General features: G+C 32.7%; 1 protein-coding gene across 2 annotated transcripts; it reads right to left on the bottom strand.

Annotated features, from left to right (window-relative positions):
• Window positions 1-1,522: 1,522 nt before the first annotated feature.
• LOC112032384 (probable serine/threonine-protein kinase PBL3) lies at window positions 1,523-6,193 on the bottom strand. Of its 2 annotated transcripts, none has more exons than XM_024065152.2 (6): window positions 5,759-6,193; window positions 4,178-4,539; window positions 3,813-3,948; window positions 2,873-3,009; window positions 2,651-2,774; window positions 1,523-2,196 (listed from the first exon to the last, which is right to left on the bottom strand). In XM_024065152.2, exons 1-6 carry the CDS (start codon window positions 5,820-5,822, stop codon window positions 1,745-1,747), a joined length of 1,275 nt encoding a protein of 424 aa, XP_023920920.1. In that variant the 5' UTR covers window positions 5,823-6,193; the 3' UTR covers window positions 1,523-1,744. The 2 variants fall into 2 exon arrangements, with proteins under 2 accessions (XP_023920920.1, XP_023920922.1); XM_024065154.2 differs by having other exon boundaries at window positions 4,178-4,521; window positions 5,759-6,190.
• Window positions 6,194-19,966: the final 13,773 nt, after the last annotated feature.

The raw sequence follows: 19,966 nt of genomic DNA, 5'->3' as shown, positions 1-19,966 counted from the left end.
CAGCCAACATGCCACAAACATGGAGACAGTCAAAAATTGATGATATTGAGCCTGAACTGTTAAGCAGCCTAGACTTAGGCCACATAATGCTCTAATACTAGTAGGAGTAACCTTGAGTTAATCTTTGCCATATACAGATGATGATGCAGAGCTGAATTGGAGAAGAAGAATCAACATAGCACTTGGGGCAGCCAAAGGTTTAAATTTTCTTCACACACTTGGGAGGCCAGTCATTCATCGTGATGTCAAGGCCTCCAATGTCCTACTAGATGCTGTGAGTTTCTGTCATTGGTCACTGGTGCTTTTTCAGTCCTTTCAAATTAAATCAGTCTTTATGCATTACGTTTACATGTATCTTATAAATATGTGCTTGGCTCCTCACTGTGACAAGGTGTTCACTTTGCAACATTAACCGGTTAAGGGTAATATATTGCAGGGCTTCACTCGCCAAATATGGACCCAAGGTGACCAGTCCCACGTCTCCTCAAGGATACTTGGCACCAAAGGCTACTTTGCTCCCGAGTGCATTGGGACAGGTATTCCTTTCATAAATTGTAAAAAAGTTATAGAAAGAATCCAAAGACACTTCATAGAGTAATGGTGCATAGCCTGTTGTGATTTGAATTTTGAACATCACTTTCAACTGGGTCCAATGACACCACTTTTATTATACATCATTCACAAAGGATCATATCAATCATTTTGAAAATAATTATGGGCTTAGTCCTATAGTTTGATGTATCATACACACACACACACACACACACACACACACACATACATACATACATGAACTGATGTTTCTTTATCTTTCCAGGGCATTTGACACTAAAAACTGATGTATACAGCTTTGGAGTGGTACTCCTGGAGATCTTTTCAGGAAACTGTGCAGCCAAGAAATATTCAAATGGGCTTGAGGGTAACCTTGTGCAGTGGGCTAAACCATATCTTAGCAACAAACAGGACATCCGTAGTGTTATTGACAAGAGAATTGGAGAGAACTTCCCAGGGGAAGGAGCTCAAGAATTTGCTCGGATCATCCTCCAATGCCTATGTACAGATCCTACAGGCCGACCAGAAATGAGAGAAGTTGTAGCTAATTTAGAGAGACTAGAAAAAATATGTGAGGCGGAGCAATCATAACAAACCCGTAACAAACTTCACTGGGACAAAGGGATGCCACATCTTATAAGCTAACATTGTTCACAATTGCAGATGGTAGCCCCTAGGCCATACATCAAGGGCAAAAATGTAGCGGGTTGAATAGGTCTTAGATTCCAAAAGAAAAAACTGATAATCACAATGTATATAATCCATCCTGAGTTAGATGGTTGAAGCGGAATAGACTCCACATGATATGTACAGTAAGCGACCAATAAGCAAGTAGTATACAATTTAAGCAAACAAAACAAACTGCAACCTGCATCTGCATTACAATATACTTAAGTTGCTAGTATGTATACAAGGACAGAAATCGGATTTTAAAGAATCTGTGCACTCAGGACATTGTTAAACAAGTACGTTAACACAACAAACAAGCTACCAATTCAATATAACTCAAAATAACTCAAAAATCAGATTTATGTCCTACTACATCCCATATGAACAAGTGGTAACTACAAGTGGTAACTATTAATTCAATATAACTCAAAATTGTGCCAAGAGACATATGCCCGTACTACATCCCATATGAACAACATAATATGGAAGCACATAAAAAATTTACAGATTCAATGCTCTTTGTTCAACGTACTCGAGGAGATTGACGATAGGATGGTAATGGTGATGCACCAGGTGTTAAATTTCGAGGAGAATTGTGTGGGCGCATAGGGGATTTTCTGACAGGTGCACCTGTATGCTGCTCTGATTGGGAGGTTCTGCCTGCATTTTTGGGGTTTTCAAGCTGTTCCAGGGTTGCTAATACCTCCGCCATTTTAGGTCTGACTTTAGCTTCAGTGCTTAGGCACTGTAAGGCAAGGGTGGCAGCTGTATAGGCTCCTTTCTGGGGGTACTGGCCCTCCAACTTTGTGTCCATAATCCGGAACAATTTCCGTTTGTCACCCAAATAGGGTTTTGCCCAGTCTACCAGATTCTGCTCAATACCAACTTTTGACTTATCGACAGCACGTCGTCCAGATAATAGTTCTAGCAACACAACTCCAAAGCTGTAGACATCACTTTTTGCTGTGAGCCGACCTGTTCAATAAAGAAAACTTCAGAAAAATTTACCATGATTTATAATATACAGAATGAGTTCATACTTCCAATAGGGCATTGAGCATTAGCAACATTCCACTTGTACTGAACACTTCTATTTGATTATTCAAGACTCTATTTTTTCTCTCCTTTTTCCACAGACCATTCTTCTACTTCAACAACAGGTTGCCAAATAAAAATAATGACAAAACTAATAGTTTCCACTTTATATTCTTTGTGCTAAGTATGCAGAATGATTAGATTTGGACATTACACTTTTAGAATGCAACACCAGGGGTTGAATTTTGTTTCTCTTTTCCCTACTGAATAAATTTTCTTTTAAGTACAAAAACATTAGATTTTCATAAGATCAATTTTCTCCTAAAACAACATATTCAGTCCAGTGATCATTTTGAATAGTGCCAATAGTGCTTAAAATGGATATTGTACGGACCTGTAGCAACATATTCAGGTGCAGCATAGCCATGAGTGCCCATGACTTGAGTAGATACATGAGTCCTATCACCAGTAGGACCCGCCTTTGCCAAACCAAAATCAGAAAGCTTTGAATTGAACTCCTGCATCCCCAATTCAATTAATTTAAATAAATAATGAAATAATGTTGGCACAAACTACTTTCAAAGAAATAGAACATTGTCCTCTTAATTTAGCATACCGCATCCAATAGAATATTAGAAGCCTTGAAGTCACGATATATGACTTGTGATTTTGCCTCATGAAGAAAACAGAGCCCTCTAGCAGCGCCAGTGGCAACTTTGATCCTTATTGCCCAAGAAAGTGGTTGTGGCCCTCCTGTGGAACACAACACAGCATCAAGGATCACAAACTATTCTCATAGCCACACTAAGAACATCCATAATATCCTAACATCTCATTTGAGACCTATATTGAGAGTTATATTAGAAACTATCACTTGCAAACAGGAAGACCTCTAAGAACTCATCTAAATTATATTTGAGCCAGAGTGGTGGTTTGAGCGTCAAGACAGAATTAGGAAAAAATAATATTTATAACTACAAGAAATTTGATTTTAAAATTTCATACCAAACTAAATGAAATAACAATTTGGCCTTTCAAGCTTCCCAGGTAGTGTTCAAAAATATTGAGCATAGTGATAAATGACTGCTGATGTAGCCATTCACCCTAGCCCCTTTTCGAAGACTTGCAATCTATCCAGCCTCATCCCTAGACCCAACGGCTCCTCGTAGGAAATTTTAAAACTTTGCAAGCATAGTTTTACTGCTTCCTGATATAACAGGGTAATCTATTCCAAAATAGAAGATGACAGCAAATTGACAGAATTGCTATGTTGGTTGACAGACATTGACAAATGCTAACCCTCTGTTTGGATGCGACGAAAACTAGGAAGAAACTTGAAATTTTGCATCTTTGCTACTATGTTAGAAGGAATAATCATCTCAATTTCGCACCAAAAAAATTTAAGCAGAGTTTTTTTTTTCCCCTAAGGACCCTAACAGATAAAAGACCTGATGTCTCGTTATTATGAATAAGGATAAGAATCCAGTAAGTGTAAACATAAGTAAAACATAGTACAAGCATAATTCCCAATAAAATTACTGGAATGCATAACTCACTTCTAAATAGATGATTCTCTAAGCTCCCTTTAGGCATGAACTCATAGACCAAAAGCCGGTTCTCGCCCTCCAGACAGTACCCAATTAGCTTAACCAGATTTGGATGATGAAGTTGGCCAAGATAATTAACTTCAGTCTGGAATTGAGATAATATCAGTAATTAACCATGAATAATAAGATTTCAAAGAGGAATAAAAAAAAATATATATATATATATATAAATAAATAATATATAAGGATAAAAAATTCCATGAATAATAAGATTTCAAAGAGGAATAAAAAAAAATATATATATATATATATAAATAAATAATATATAAGGATAAAAAATAAAATAAAATAAAATAAAATAAAAGGAGACCTACCAACCACTCCTTGTGGCCTTGGAAACCCTCAGATTTAAGCTTTTTGACTGCAACAACCATTCCTGATCCCGGCTTTGCAGCTGAAAAAGTGTTTTCATCAATCCATCCTTTGAAAACATAACCAAATCCTCCCTCACCAAGAAGACTGTCCGGGCGGAAATTTCTGGTGGCGTTCTTTAGCTCATTGAAAGTGAAGGCTTTCAAATTTGGAGATGATAATATTTCACCTTCAGACCTTGGAGTAGGAAGACTTGAAGCATTGCTCGTCTCACTGAAAGTTTGAATGGTCAGGCTGGAAGGAGCTGATGAACGGCTGGTTTTGCTGGATTTTGAGACTGCTGACCCTGGGAGTGGAAGGAGTTCTTTATTGCAAAAACAACATAAGAAGGCAGTTTCAACCACAACTCAAGAGTCACTCAATCTCAACCTCATAACCACTTTGGACTATTCCTTTAAGCAAAAATACTTCAGTTCAAACTTCACTACGATAGAGACATCTTTTTGCAAAAGTTGATTTTAGTACAAAATGCATTATACTCTTATCTCATATAATTCCTTAATTCATTTCCAGTAGGAAGTACTGGTAAACGTAAACAACCAATAATCTTTTGTAAACCTTTTATCCACCACTTTTTCCAATGCTTAGGGAATCATAAAGTGTGACTATGTTTTTATGGATCCTATGTATCGTTTATGTAATAAAATTCCTTCCTAGTTTTTGTACATAAAATCGCCACATTTTTCCCTTAGGTCTCATTTGCTACCACTAGAATCATTTTGGAGCTTGGACTTGGTCAAAATGTGATGTGAAGACTCAAATCCACATGCTCAGTAGCAACAAAGTGTGAAATAAATATATGAAAATCTTTTAAAAAATTATTTGATATCTAAAGCTATAACCAAATTGAGAAAGTCTTAAAGCATACAGCTAAATCAGATTCTCCAGACAGCTCATTTATGAAAATCACTCACATGGTAAACCAATAAGGCAATATTAGATAGATCACTGGTCAACAGTTCCTAACCCCAAAACTAAGACTTACCAGCAACACTCAAAAATTCGCCACCCTTAGAATGACAAATTATCAAAGTAAAGCAGATAGATATTATAACAACCAAATAAACTAAAACCCCACTAAAAATTCTATCTTGGCCATGATTTAGAAAAAAAAAAACATCTACCATTTTCTGAACATTGATTACCAGAAAAGAAAACCACGGCCAAAACCCAGAGAGAAAATATTCACATAACGCCTACCAAATATTCTTGCTTTGTAAACACCAAGCAAAAAACAGAGCTCAAATTTACTTATCAACAAAGCTCAAAATATTTAACCCTGGCCACCCCAAATCAAAAACAAACAAAAAGAAACCCCCAAAACTAGTAAAACCCAGTAAAACAAACCCCAAAAAAAAAAATCACAAATTTTAGCCATAAAGATTCTAATAAAGTCAATTATCCTCCAAAACTTCAAAAACCCACCTCACCAAAAAACTTGCACATAAGAAAAAACCAATCTTTAATAGAAAATTCAAACCAAAGCATTAACTACTATCAAAATAGAATGGATTATAAGTTACCAGAAGTGGCATGAGAGCTCTGAGCTGTATCTACTTTAGCTGAAGAATCTAAGCAGTTTCCCATAGAATATTCTCTCTCTCTCTCTCTCTTACAAGACACAATCTTTGCTTGCTATCCTCAACAACAAAACATCATAGATTATTATGAATCCTAGGAAGAAACGAAAAAATGAAGCCAAAAAAAATGAATGACCCAGAAGTCTCCTTGTATAGCTAGCTTTGTTTGTCACTAACTTGGTGGAGATTACTGAGAAAAAAAATGGGGTTTTGAATAAGAAAAAGAATTAAAGAAGAGGAGGCTAAGAAGAAAAAGAGGCAGAGGAGGAAGAGTCGAGGAAGGAAACTGAGGTGAAAACGCAGAGAAAGAAGGTTTGTTTTGGCTTTTGGTTTTTGGTGTCGTTGTAGACGCGAGAAGCGCGTGGGGTCTTTGTTTGTTTTTGTAATTGATGTGTTCACCACCATTGTTTGTAATTTTGTAGGTGAATTTGCTTGTATACCCCTCCCTTTGGCTTTGTCAACATGTACCAACTTCATCATGAATGAAAGTGAAAACCATTGCCAAAAATAAAAAAAAACCAAGCCCACATAAAACATGATTGACATGTTGTCCAAAGTTTCTTATAAAAGATATCAAGCAATACCGAGCTACAAGACTCTAAGCTATATTTTTTATATTTTCTTAGATTGGATTCGGTCTAAAAAAAGACTTTAATTAAGTTAAATAAATTTCAAATTCACAACAAGACTTATTAAGTAAAGGATATGCGGATTTTTCTTAAAGTGAATTGTCATTTTCTATTTTTATTTATGTTTAAAATATTTTTTTAAAATTACTTATCTCTATTTAAATTTAAGTACCCATAGAGATTAGCAGGAATAATCTGAAATTATTTAAATTTAGTATTTTTTTTTTTATTAAATACGGTGCGATTGGATTTGATTCATTTGAACCTATCTAATCCATAATGGTTGTTATTTATCGTTGGTTATTTTTACTATCAATAACTATAATAACTAATAACTATATAAAGAAATGGGGGGGCGTGTGAAAGTCAAAACCAAGTTTAATAATGATAAAAGACTGATATTGCTTCAGTTGTTTCTAATAAGGGATTAGATATATATATATATATATATATATAAACTCCTTAAAAATTGTAAATTATTAATTTCATTGGTAGTTACTGATATTGCTTCAGTTGTTTCTAATAAGGGATTAGATATATATATATATATATATATAAACTCCTTAAAAATTGTAAATTATTAATTTCATTGGTAGTTAAATTCACTTCATTAATAATTTCTTCTTTCAGTTGTTAGTGGTGATTGGTGAATACATTCAGACATAATAAAATAACTATCCATTTCATTTTTGGGAAGTCAGAAAATAAAAGAAAATATATGCATAACTATCTCTATCTAGATGTGAAAGAAAAGCACATATCATAAAACTCAAATTTTATTAAGTTAATAGGAAGTAATGCTTGTTTATGGCTCATGAATCATGCGTGCTCTATATCCATATGTTATTTCCATTATTTTAAGCAACTATAAGTTGACTAAATGGCTAAAAATCTAAAGCTGTAAGCCATGATGTTCATATTGATGAATGATGACATGATATGCATGTTTTTATAGAATTATTCTTATTGAATTTTTTAATGTTGTGTTTCCACATCATAGCACGTTTTTTTTTTTTTTTTTCAGAACTATGCTTAGACAGCAAGTGATTCACTAGCATCCACAAAGTATGACATAAAGGTTATTTTGCTTCATTGTTTTCACATTATAGATAGTTGTTTTTCAAGGTCTATGCTTAGACGGCAAGTGATGATTCACTAAGCACCCACAATTTAGGAACATAAAATACTATTTTGCTTCTTTTGAATCTAGTAGCAGCAAGGAAAACAGACACAAAAATAATATATATATATATATATGCACTTAGTAAATAGAAATTTCACATGTAAATTCTCTTGGATGATCCTTTGTCCCACCCCAAAAAAAAAGTAATTCCAATTGGACTTGAAAAAATTTGATCCAAAGTTCCAAACCCTTTAATCCGGCCGACCACACATAAGAGGGAAAAAAAGAATGAATAACAGGAATAACAACCCATTTTTTACTCATCTTGAACTTGACCTGTCATATCTACTACGTATTTGTTATAATAATAAAAAAATTAGAAAAAATATTGACTTATTTTCAATGTCTAAAGTTGTATTAGATTTCTTATATTGTAAATAAAAAAATATTAATAATATTAGTTGTCAACTTTCACGTACAATTTTCAAATATATATATATATATATATATTTCTTTAACTTGCGTGTTCAATGTGAGTTTGGATTAACTTTTTTTTTTTTTTTTAACTTTTTAGTTTATTTCCTTGTGTACATTTTTTGTGAAGCCTTAATTGTTTTTTAAGTACAACATACTATGTCCATGTTTAACATAATGCTAATCCAAAATGCACAAGGAGCTATTCTTACATGTGATTTAACTTTATTTTTTGTTTACATATCATACCAAGTTAACCCAACCCATCAAAGACAGAATAAAGCTGATAAGAATATCCACTTGTTTTACTCTTCTACGTGTATGATCTATATCTAGTATACTAATCTAACCTAACCCACTTGTCAGGTCCAAAAATAATATTGATAATTGTTTAAAAAAAAAACTCTAAACCGAATTCATTATAATACGTAGTTCAATATAATTAAAATGTTACAATTTTATACTTTTTGATAAGGACGTAGGCTATTAGATCGAATCTAATTAATTCTTATTTATTCCCTCTCATACTTAACTTTCATTCATCATCATTTTATATTATTTTATTTTAGAAAAAAAAAATCAAATAAAATAGTCGGTATGGGGGTATTTTGGAAACAAAATTGACAGCGTCATGCTTGGCTAAGCAAGCAAAAAAAAAAAAAACAGAAAAAGAAAAAGAAAAAAAGAAAAATCCTCCGTCAATTTCTCATAGGGCCCAAGCATATCTTTCTGTTTCTGTGTCACCACGAGCAACAAAAAGATAGGGTTTTGAAGAGAGGCATCTGGCCAAAGATTTGCGCATATATTAAATTCGATAGATTACTAATCCCTTGACCAAAACTCTTTGCATGGGCAGTGTGGATCACATTGGGCCTACCTTCACAACATAGTCAAAAGCTAAGTGTGAACAGGTCTAAACAAATTGTATTTTGTTTATACTTTTATCACTTTTTCCTTTTCATTTAGATTGATAATTAAACATTCCGATTCAATCTACGAACACAAGTATTCTTGTACCTAATTTTACAAATTGTTAAATTGTACTACTGTAGGCGGGCAATGTATAAAGTAATAGGTTGTGCAAGGCAAAAAACGTCCGCCACTCAAAGTCACAGAAGTTTATAAATTGCGAGATTGAGTGCTTAGAAGCGAATAAAATCTGTAAAGACTAAAATCAATTATCTGAACATTAAGTACCTAATTTGATGACTTGTTAAACGGTGTGATTGTAGGTGGGCAACGTGTAAAGTGATAGATCACCCAAGGTAAAAAGTGATTCCACCACTCAAAGTCGCAAAAGTATATAAATTGTTAGATTGAATGCTTAGAAGTGAATAAAATTTGTGAAGATTAAGATTGATAGGACATACACTTGGCTGAATTCATGAATGTGAGAACACAGGGTGCATAAGGTCATGGTCGCACAGACCATGGTTTAAGACTCTAAACTAACGATGGAATGGACCCCAAATCATCAAACATCAATAGTAGAAGCAGTGTCTCCCAAGGTAAAGCTCTCATACTGCCACAACGTTTGGTGCCATGTCTTTTATTAGGAAGTAATGCTTTTTCATTTACCACAAGGTTTTTTGTTTAATGTTTAGCTTACTTTTTCACAAAAATAAGCTTTTAGCTTAGTTTGTTTAAGAACAACTTGTACAATAATCTCATGTGCTTTACTCCACTTTTAACAAAAATGAAAAATCCGTGTTAGGACATATGTGAAACTTATTAGAACATATGTTATGTAATATTAGTTAATCTTTTGACAAAACACACTTTACTTGTAATTATGTAGATCTAAGATGTATTTAATACTTCAAAGAACAAAAGTTCAAATCTAGTATTGAAGTCATGCAAATTTGTCCAAAAAACAAGTGAAGAAGTACTATTCATTAAAGCTCGACAGATATCTCGATTAATAAATCTATTAAGGTTTAATGTTTAATTCTTGACAACTCTCGACAGAAGTTGTATTTATCGAGAATTATGAAATTCAGATTTCCAGATTTGTTTTTCATGCATATCCAAGTTATTTGTGTAGGGTTTCTTTTTTCACAACCCTAGAAATATATAATGATTATTTTAAGAGCCGTCAAAGGTGATGCAACTTAATGCAAAGTGATTATTCACTAAAATTGTGACCAAAGACAATTTGCCCTAGTTCATCTTTTTTCTTGTAGAAGTTGTTGCGTCTTTGCACTAAGAGTTTTATAACCAAAGAGTTTCTTGATCTTCATCGTTTGGATGAACTGAAAAACTTTGCAGCCAACATCTTTTTCAAGTTAGTGTATTAGTTATGCACTAGGATCCATGCATCAATTAATTAGTCATATACTTGGAGTCGTGCATTGAAATGAGAGATTGTCACTACATTGCAAGTCCAATTATGTATTGGGGTAAAAGTTCAACTGTATGTTGGTATTAGGTATTGGGATTCCTTTTACTTGTAACCGCTTGTTTTGATAATAGTGGATTCTCGAGAGTGGTGACCTTAAATTCACCTGGTGGAGTTTTGTTTAAGTGGTTTTCCCTATTTGTAAACAAATCACCCGTGTTAAATTTAATTTCTACTGCATTTAGTTATTTGGTGATTTGTTTGTGCTATCACGCTTATTGCATATAATTGAATCTCATTAATTTCACTTGACTAATTAATTTGATTAAGTTATTAAATGGGTCAATACATTATTAACCTATCAATCCATATAAATTGATGCCAAATGGAAAAATTAGCCAATATCGATCGTCTTGCAAGATATTGAGTCAAGGGGTATGAAAGTCTATAAAGTGTAAGTCTTGGGGTTGAAGAAATACCTTGATCATTTAAGCAACAATAGTCAATAAGGATTTTTCCCTGTTTGCCTACCCAAAAATAATGGCAAGACATCTTATACATATTAGATGTATATCACATCCCAAAAAGATTGAATTAGGAATTGACCCATGGTTGTCAAAATCCCGAGCATACGATCCTACCAACCTAAAACGATCCGGATCTTTCAAGGATCTTTGTGATCGTTCAAGATCGGTAGGATCTTATGATTCTAACAATCCCAAATGACCTTGGTTTTTTGTAATCTTCTTTAATCTGACAGAAGACTCAGTTAGACCTAAAAAAAAAAAAAAAAAACACTCAATAGACCAAGTTTTTCCACTTTAATATAGAGAGAGTGTCAGTTGGACCCAAATAAAAAATATCCCATTAGAGTGTCACATTTTGAGGTTTTTGGCCTCTTTAAAGCTTACAAATTGATGTAGTAATGTATGGTAATTATATCAATAAATGTATAATTTATGTGATTATTTTGCATACCAATATATATTTTTTGTTTTTTTTCTCAAATAATGTAGGATCTTACGATTTATAATCCGATCCTACAATTTACGATTTCACTTACCTTCTACAATTCTACATTGGATCCTGATTTTGACAACCTTGAATTGACCTAAATGCTATTAACACTATGATAATGTCAAGTCGAGGTGGCAGAAAGGACAAGGATTCATGTCAAAATTAAAGTGTTATGGAAATAACAGTGCTTCAATGAAATTTTATTTACCCATTTGATTCAAAATGCTTTTTGGATTAATGAATATTTTATTTTACCAAGAAGCAACGAATATAATGTTGTGTATATATTAAAGTGTACCCAAAAGAGTTCTTTTATTTCCACAAAAAGATTGGACACTTAAAAAAAAATATTATTATTTAACTCAATTTTTAGCAATTTGACTATGTGAGACAATATCCATCAAATACCCAAAATAGATTTATTTTATTTTGTTTTGTTTATTTATACTTAAAACAAAGGGTATGATTAACCAATTAAATAAACCACGAAATAGGAATATTCCAGTATTGTTATTGTCCCAACAGAAACATTAATTTTAGGTAAAAAAAGTTATATCTTTTGTTAAAAGTAGCTAGAACTGTGATGGCTACTGAATAACATCCTTTTACTTTCTTAATAATAAAGGTATTCGTTCGCTATCCAAACTCAATTTTTTGTCTAAATCTTCATGAAAGAAGAATAAGTCAAACTTTTTGTTTCCTGTTAAGAATTATGACCAGTTCTTTTTTCTTTTTTCTTTTTTCTTTTTCCTTTTTTTATTTTTTATTTTTTATAGAAGGATTAATTTATTAATTAAATTTATTTTGAACACAAGTTGGGTTCAAAAAGCTTATTTCCAAGCCGAGTTACATATTTCAATTTGGTTTTTTTTTTTTTTTTTTTTGAACAAGCTCAAACTTGTTCATCTAAAAAGCTTATTTCCAAGCCGAGTTACATATTTCAATTTGGTTTTTTTTTTTTTTTTTTTTGAACAAGCTCAAACTTGTTCATCAGTTACTTAATCAATGTATTCTTTATTCATATTGAGTAAATATCATGATTAAAATTTTGTTAATCTCATTAGAAAGGTATACTAAACATTATATAATAAATAAAATTATAGTGAAATTAATTATATCATTTTGTGTGCATATCATTTTGAGAAAAGAATATTTGAAAAAGTCCAACCATCCATCCTATGATAGGTTATGGACAAGAGTGATGATCAAGTCGTCTTTTATTTATAACTTGCTATCTGAACATATGAGAAAAATGATGTGAAAAAAATTGTGGCTCTAAAACTTTATATATATATATATATATTTATATATATTTGATAGTTATAACTGGAATGATTTGAATCATGAATATACAATTGAAAACTCCAAAAAATACTAATGAATTGACTTACAAGTCTCTCATCATGCTGCTACCTCACTGTTTATGAAGGCGTACTTGGTCATCTTCCTGACACATGCCAATATGCATGCTACAATATGCTTTTAGCGGACAAATTAGCCGATATCAATCGTCTTGCAACATGTTGAGTCAAGGGGTATGGAAGCCCATAAAGTTGAAGTCTTGGGGTTCAAGAAATACCTTGGTAATTTCAGCAGACATTAAGGATTCTTCCCTGTTTACCTAGCCAAAAAAGATGGCAGGACATCTTATACATATGAGATGACCTCAAAAGATTGAATTAGGAATTGACCTAAATGCTATTAACACTATAATGATGTCAAGTCAAGGTGGTAGAAAGGACGAGGATACATCTCACAAGTGTTATAGAGAGAACAGTGCTTCAACGAAATGTGCTTGACCCATTTGATTCAAAATGCTTTTCGGATTATTTAGCCAAAAAAAAAAAAACCCTTTTTGGGTTAATGAAAATTTCATTTTACCAAGAAGCAACGAATATAATTTTGTTATATATATATATATATTATAAAATATATCCAAAAGAGTTCTTTTATTTGGACAAAAAGATTGGACACCTATTTTTTTTAATAAATTTTTTTTTTATTTTACTCACTTTTTAGCAATATGAGTACACTATCCACGAAATACCGAATTTTTTTATTTATGTATACTTAAAACAAAGGGTATTTTTAACCAATTAAATCAAATTCAGTACAAAAGAAGCAATAATTTTTATGAAACAAGCAAAATAGGAATTCCATTATTCTTATTGTCCTAACAGAAACATTCAAGCAAAAAGAGTTTTAACTTTTGTTAAAAAAGTAACATCCTTTTACTTTCTTAATAATAAAGCCTATGACCTTTGTATTCGTTCGCCATATTCCATCCAAACTCGATTTTGTCTAAATCTTCGTTAAAAGGAGAATAGCCATTCACCAATTAAAGAAAAGGCTGTAGTGTGAAGTGTGAACAAGTCCAACCAAACCGGGTATTCAGAATTTAGGATCAGTTTTTGTTTTTGTTTTTTTTTAATAGAAGAATCAGTTCATTTAATTTTATTTTAAACACAAGTTAAGTTCAAATTAAATCTTATTACTATGCTAAGTTAAATATTTCTTCTTCTTTTTTTATTTTGGTTGAACAAGCTCAAACTTTATTCATGAGTTATTTGATTAACATATTCATTTCTCATATTAAGTAAATATCATGATTAAAATTTTGTTAATCTCATCAAAAATCTATACTAGAGATTAATAAATAAAATTATAGTTGAAATTAATTATATAATTTTTTGTGTATGTATATATATCATTTTGAGAATAGAATACATTGAAAAAGTCCAGCCGTTCATCCTACGATAGGTTATGGATCAAAAAATCTATACTAGAGATCAATAAATAAAATCATAGTTGAAATTAATTATACAATTTTTTGTCTATGCATATATATCATTTTGAGAATAGAATACATTGAAAAAGTCCAACCGTGCATCCTACAAGAAGTTATGGATGAAAGCGACATTCAAATTGTCTACTATTTATAACTCGTCACCTCATGTAAAAAATTATAAGACTCTTGACGCACCTCACTACTTATGGAGGCGTACGTAGTTGGTCATCTACCTGACGTATGACAAAATGCATACTACAACATCGATACCATATGGCTTCGGGTCTTGATGGTTAGGTTATTTTTCCCACTTCCCACTGATGTTTGTGTTTACACTTGGCATTGCTAGCTAAGAAAATGTGGCCCTAAGGTCATTTTCTGAGATGACTAGTTGACTTGACCAGACCCCTCCTACACGGCAAAGCCTAGTTCTAATGATTTGGATGTGTGTTCGAATCTAGACTTCTTCCAACACACATAAATTAAAGTCTTCGTAACTCACATGGATGCTGTACGTAAGTTAAAACCTCGTCAAGCATGGGAATTTTCCACTTCCATATTGTGAACAACGATCACATTGAGATGCCCTTGTTTCTGGGTTTTTCTATACTGACTTTTTCTATTTTGAAACGGGGTACATCTATAATAATTGTTATTGATTCTAATTTAAACTCATTAATGAAATTATTATTTTTACTTATTAATAAAAATCAGTCACTTAAAACTTATTGTGAAAATATTGTAAAAATGTCATGAATATAATATGTCTCTTTTATTTTAGAGTCAGAATAATAGGGTAACATGTCAAAAAACAAATTAAAATAAAAATGCCAGTAATAAAGAAAAAATATATCATGTATCGGATACATGGAATTCGACTGACGTATGCAAATCGCACACCATGTAGGAAATGGCAACATAATCTCCTTTTTTTTTTTTTCTTTTTTTTTTTCTTGTTGGTGCTGTGATAAGAGACCTAAAGGTTCAGAATTGGCTTAGAACATGAAATTCCAATTATTTGGGTTCAATTTCAGGACCCTTTCCAACCTTGAGTGCACCAATGACCCACGGCATTTGAGTAGGTATACAGGTGAAGGCAAGTCTTAGGGATGCAAAGTGAGATTCGTTTGCCGAGTAGTCTTGGACTCGGTCCCAATCCTATCAAGACAAGTGCACATGGTGGTGGTCTGTTTGACAGAGTAATCGACCAATTTGTCGACGCCGAGTGTCCAAGGTAAAATAAAATAATACAAGGCAAAAGAGAAAGAAGAGAAAGTCAAACTCTTGTTTTAACTCACTCGGTTAACTTGTACATGACTCAATAAGTTAAAGAAGAGTGTCTGCATTTAGCGGGACTCTTCATGTCTTTACATATAGCTAGCGTGGTTTTGTTACACTTGCTTAGTCAATCTTTTCCATGGTTGCAAAAATATATAGTCAATAAGAGCACTATGAATAGTGGTGCTAAAAAACTAAAAAGTTATTTTTAACACTACTACGTACATGTTTAGATTCAGATTATTCTCCTGCGTTTGCATTTTTTATTTATTTTTTTTTTAAACCAGTGCCTCTTGCACTGTTCATAGGACATGAACAATACATTTAGGCAAATGAATAGTAACCCGCGCGTGAACAGTAACTTTTTATCATTTTTTTATTGTTTTAAGTTTTCAGTTTTTTATTTTCAACAAAATAAGCGGTATCCAAACATACCCTATATATGAAAAAAAAGTATTGCAATAGTGGAGCTAAAAGTAAAATTTTTACCTTCATTGCCACCGTGCATAATTATATATGGTTGTGCACGGTAACTAAGAGCTAAAAAAAATTCATTTTTTATTTTCCATCCATTTAAAATAATATTTGTTTGTTTGTTTTTTTCTATTCTTCTATTCTCCAACCGCCACATGCTTGCTTGCTCTCTCTTCAGCTACATTGCCATCAACTAGTTCAAGCTTGCTCCATTGCAGACCTTGCGCTTTCACCTCCAGTTCCACAAGATTTCGACTCTCAGCCTTATCTTTTGGTTGTCGGTGGTCGCCGACAACGTGTCCTTACGCTATCTTCCAGTGTCGTTTGCTTATTGGTAACGTGTCCATATACAAAGAAATTCTTCTACTTTTTTCAATCGGGGAATTGGGTTTTTCAATGGTAGCAATTTGAGTTCATTTCAGTTAATTGTATTTCTTTTTTTAGTATTTCAATCCTAGAGTCTGTAAAAATGGGTGCTTTCACTACAAAACGCAGGGGTATTAGGCTGCGTTTGTAAAAATGCAACCCCAGACCCCCTAAAGCCGCGTTTTTAAAAAATGCAGCTTAAAGAAAAACGAAAGTCGCGTTTTAAATGCGGGGCCATAGCTCATGTCTAGAGCCACGTTTTTAGTGTGTATAGTCGCGTTTAAAAAATGCGGCTATAAGACCTTCCTTTTTTCTTTTTTTTTAATCTTAATCATCGTGTGTTTAAAAAACCCCAGCTCTAACTTGCCTAAAGCCGCGTTTTATAAACGCGGCTTTAAATTTAGTCTGAAGCTGCGTGTTTAAAACGCGGCTTTAGTTTGGGAGGGGGCCGTGTTTATAGACGCGGCTTCAAATTTTGGCCTATAGCCGCAGGTTAAAAATGCAGCTTTAGGCATAGTATAAATAGTATACTAAAAAACGCCTCACTCTCCAATCGCTCTCTCATTCAACATTTCGACACATCTCTCTCTCTTTCTCTCTCTCATGCTCTCTGGTACGTTTGTCTCTCTCTCTCTCTCAAATTGTTTTTCTTCTTGTTTGGCTTCTTTAATTAGGGTTTAGATCTACCAATTATTTATTTATTTATTTATTTTTGGTGTGATTAGATTTCCGCTTGGTTTGTAGGTTTTGTTTTTTAGGTTTTGGTATTTGGGTTTTGGGGGTTTTAGGGTATTTATTATTATTATTATTATTATTATTATTATTATTATTATTATTATTATTTTTGGGGGTTTTAGGGTATTTATTATTATTATTATTATTATTATTATTATTATTATTATTATTATTATTATTATTATTATTATTATTATTATTTTAATTTTGGTGAAATGGATTTGAGTAGAAGAGCGGTGGAGTCATATTGGAGATCTAGAATGATCGACGGTGCCACTTCGAACGAGGACAAGGTGACTTCGGTGTACAAGCTCGAAGAGATCTATGAGCTTCTCAGATCGTCGCATGTGAGTATTGTGAAGGAGGTCTCGGAGTTTATACTTAAGCGGCTCGAAAACAAGAGCCCCATTGTTAAGCAAAAGGTAATAATTATGATTATGAATTTGGGTTTTTGATTGGTGGTGTTTGGAGTTGGTGATAATTTTTTTTCACACAAAGAGACTCATAGAGACAAATATAAAGCTATAATTTCATATATATTTGTTTATTTTTGAGAGATTTTGTTTTTGTTTGCATTGAAAATTGGAAATTTTTTGGACCTGAAGCTTGAAGAGAATGATAATGGAGGGTCTGGTAGGGCAAAAGGAGAAACAACAAGAGTTCACTTTGGTTTCATTCTTGGACCTCACTTCATCTTCTTCGGAATCTTAGTCTAAGCCAGTGGTGGCTCGGTTCTCCGACAATTCTAGACTCGCCGAGCTTCGATTTCACAAGGAACCTGAATCGGCTGTTGCTATCAATGTTGATCTTCGAACTGCTCAAGTTTGGCTTTACTCTTTGTGATTTTGTTATCTGTTTCAATTTTTAATTTATTGTTCGTTTGGTTGCTGAGAAAGTGGAGGAAAAGAAAGGAATGGAAAAGGGAATAGATTAAAATTTAGAGCATTATCGATGTTTTTATTTTACACTTGACTAACTGAGCCAAATAAATTCAAGCATTGTGTTAATCAATGTGGTGTTTGTGTGTTTTTATTTTACTCTTTTCTTTTGGTTTCAACTTTGTTTTGGTTTCAGCTTTGTTTTGGTTTAATTATTCGTTTGGCTGCTAAGAAAGTAGAGGAAAAGAAAGAAATGGAAGAGAAATGTAGTACTAAGAATGTAGTACTGAGAATCTCTCTTGACAGGGTTGTCCATTTTACATATTCATGTTTGCTTCTTATAGCATATAGATAATGTAGTACTAAGAATTTTCTTTCAAGACGTGGTTGATCAATAAACCATTTTGTTTGAATCAACCTAATGCTTAATTAGATAGGAATAGGATACCATTTAGAATATAATTCTTAAAAAGAATAAAAAGTTTTCGAAGTTTTTACAAAAAATGTGAGACTAATGCAAGATTAAAACTGTATAATGAGGGCCTGGTTTGTGGTGATTGTACTAGTATAATGAATTTTCCACATTATAGTCTCTTATGTAGAAAAGTTACCTCAAATGTGGAGGTTCTTCTAAAGCCATCTGGGCTAGGAAAAAAAAAAGGGTTATAGTCGTGTTTTGAATGCGGCCTAAGGTGAGGGACTATGGCCGCGATTTGAAACGCGGCCATAGACCCCCATCTTAGGCCGCGTTTGGAAAGTGCGGCCATAGACCCCCTTTGGCTTATAGTCACGGGGTTTGGGCCACATTTGAAAATGCGACCTAAAAAAACGCGGCTATAGGCCAAATCGGCCTATGGCCACGTTTTTTGGACCTAAGGCCGCGTTTTACAAATGTGGCCTAAGGCTTTTTTTTTTTTAATTATTTGTTGTTAGTAAATGAGGGGTTTTTTTTTTTTTTTTCTGTGTTTATTGAATTTGATATATTATTTTATTGTAGTAGATATATTATTTAATTGTGATATTTATATTATTTTATTGTGTTAAAAGCTAAAATAGATTCGCTGTTGCTGAATATTTTGTAAAATGAGTAGGTAAAAATAGATAAAGTAACTTTTTATGGTAACAAATAACTAAATTTTTAACTCCACTGTTGTGGATGCTCTAACCTTTACATACGGATCAAAAGTCATATAGTTCCACTAATAAAAAAAAAAATTATTGATAAAAAAATAAAATAAAATACCTATAAATATTTGAAAATGATATATAACCATTAGACAAAATTATGTAGCTATTAGTCATTAGGCAAAGTCCTTTTCTTTTTTTAATTTAATATGTAATTTTTAAAAGTGGGGTGAGAGGAATTGAAACTTTGATTCTCCTTTTATAAGGGAGATCAAACAATGAGTTAAAAAGATTTTGGCCATTAGGCAAAGTTCTTTGTGTTGGGTATACACGTACAAGTGAAGTCACACATTAAATAATAAAAAATAAATAAATAGTTAATATAATATAATTGAACACATTAATCATCTACTCCTTCACCCCTTATAACAGTCAAACTAGTGAATAATGCGATTTTTTTTTTTTAAAAAAAAAAACATGAATAATGCGAAATCATTTAGCATAGAAGAGACATTGATAATAACAAAATCTTGGCCATATTTTAGGAAAGGGCCTTGTAATTGGACGCTTGCACCTAAAGCACCATGTGTGCTAGAGTACAAGTTTTGTCAAAACTCAACATTGTCCTTCTTCAATGGGAGAGCAACACAATGTCCAACAAGGCAGCACATTGTTTACAAAGAAAGCAGCAAATTGTCCTGTAAGAAACCAACAAACTGTTGCAGTATTTTCTTCTTTTCTACTATAAAGGGATGATGAAGAGGACTAAAGAGAGAGACAATTTTTCATAAGTTGAGTTCCAAACCTCCAAATTTCCTTACCCATTTTTCCTCTCTTTCTCACCTGTAGATAGATTCACCATTGTAAATTTTTTTTTTCCAAAACATACTGGATTATTTGACTAATTTGAGTTCGTGAGCCCTTTC

Source organism: Quercus suber, unplaced genomic scaffold (genome assembly GCF_002906115.3).
Source record: "Quercus suber isolate HL8 unplaced genomic scaffold, Cork oak 2.0 scaffold_645, whole genome shotgun sequence".
NCBI classification, from domain to species: Eukaryota; Viridiplantae; Streptophyta; class Magnoliopsida; order Fagales; family Fagaceae; genus Quercus; species Quercus suber.
This window is presented reverse-complemented; position numbering and strand designations above follow the sequence as displayed.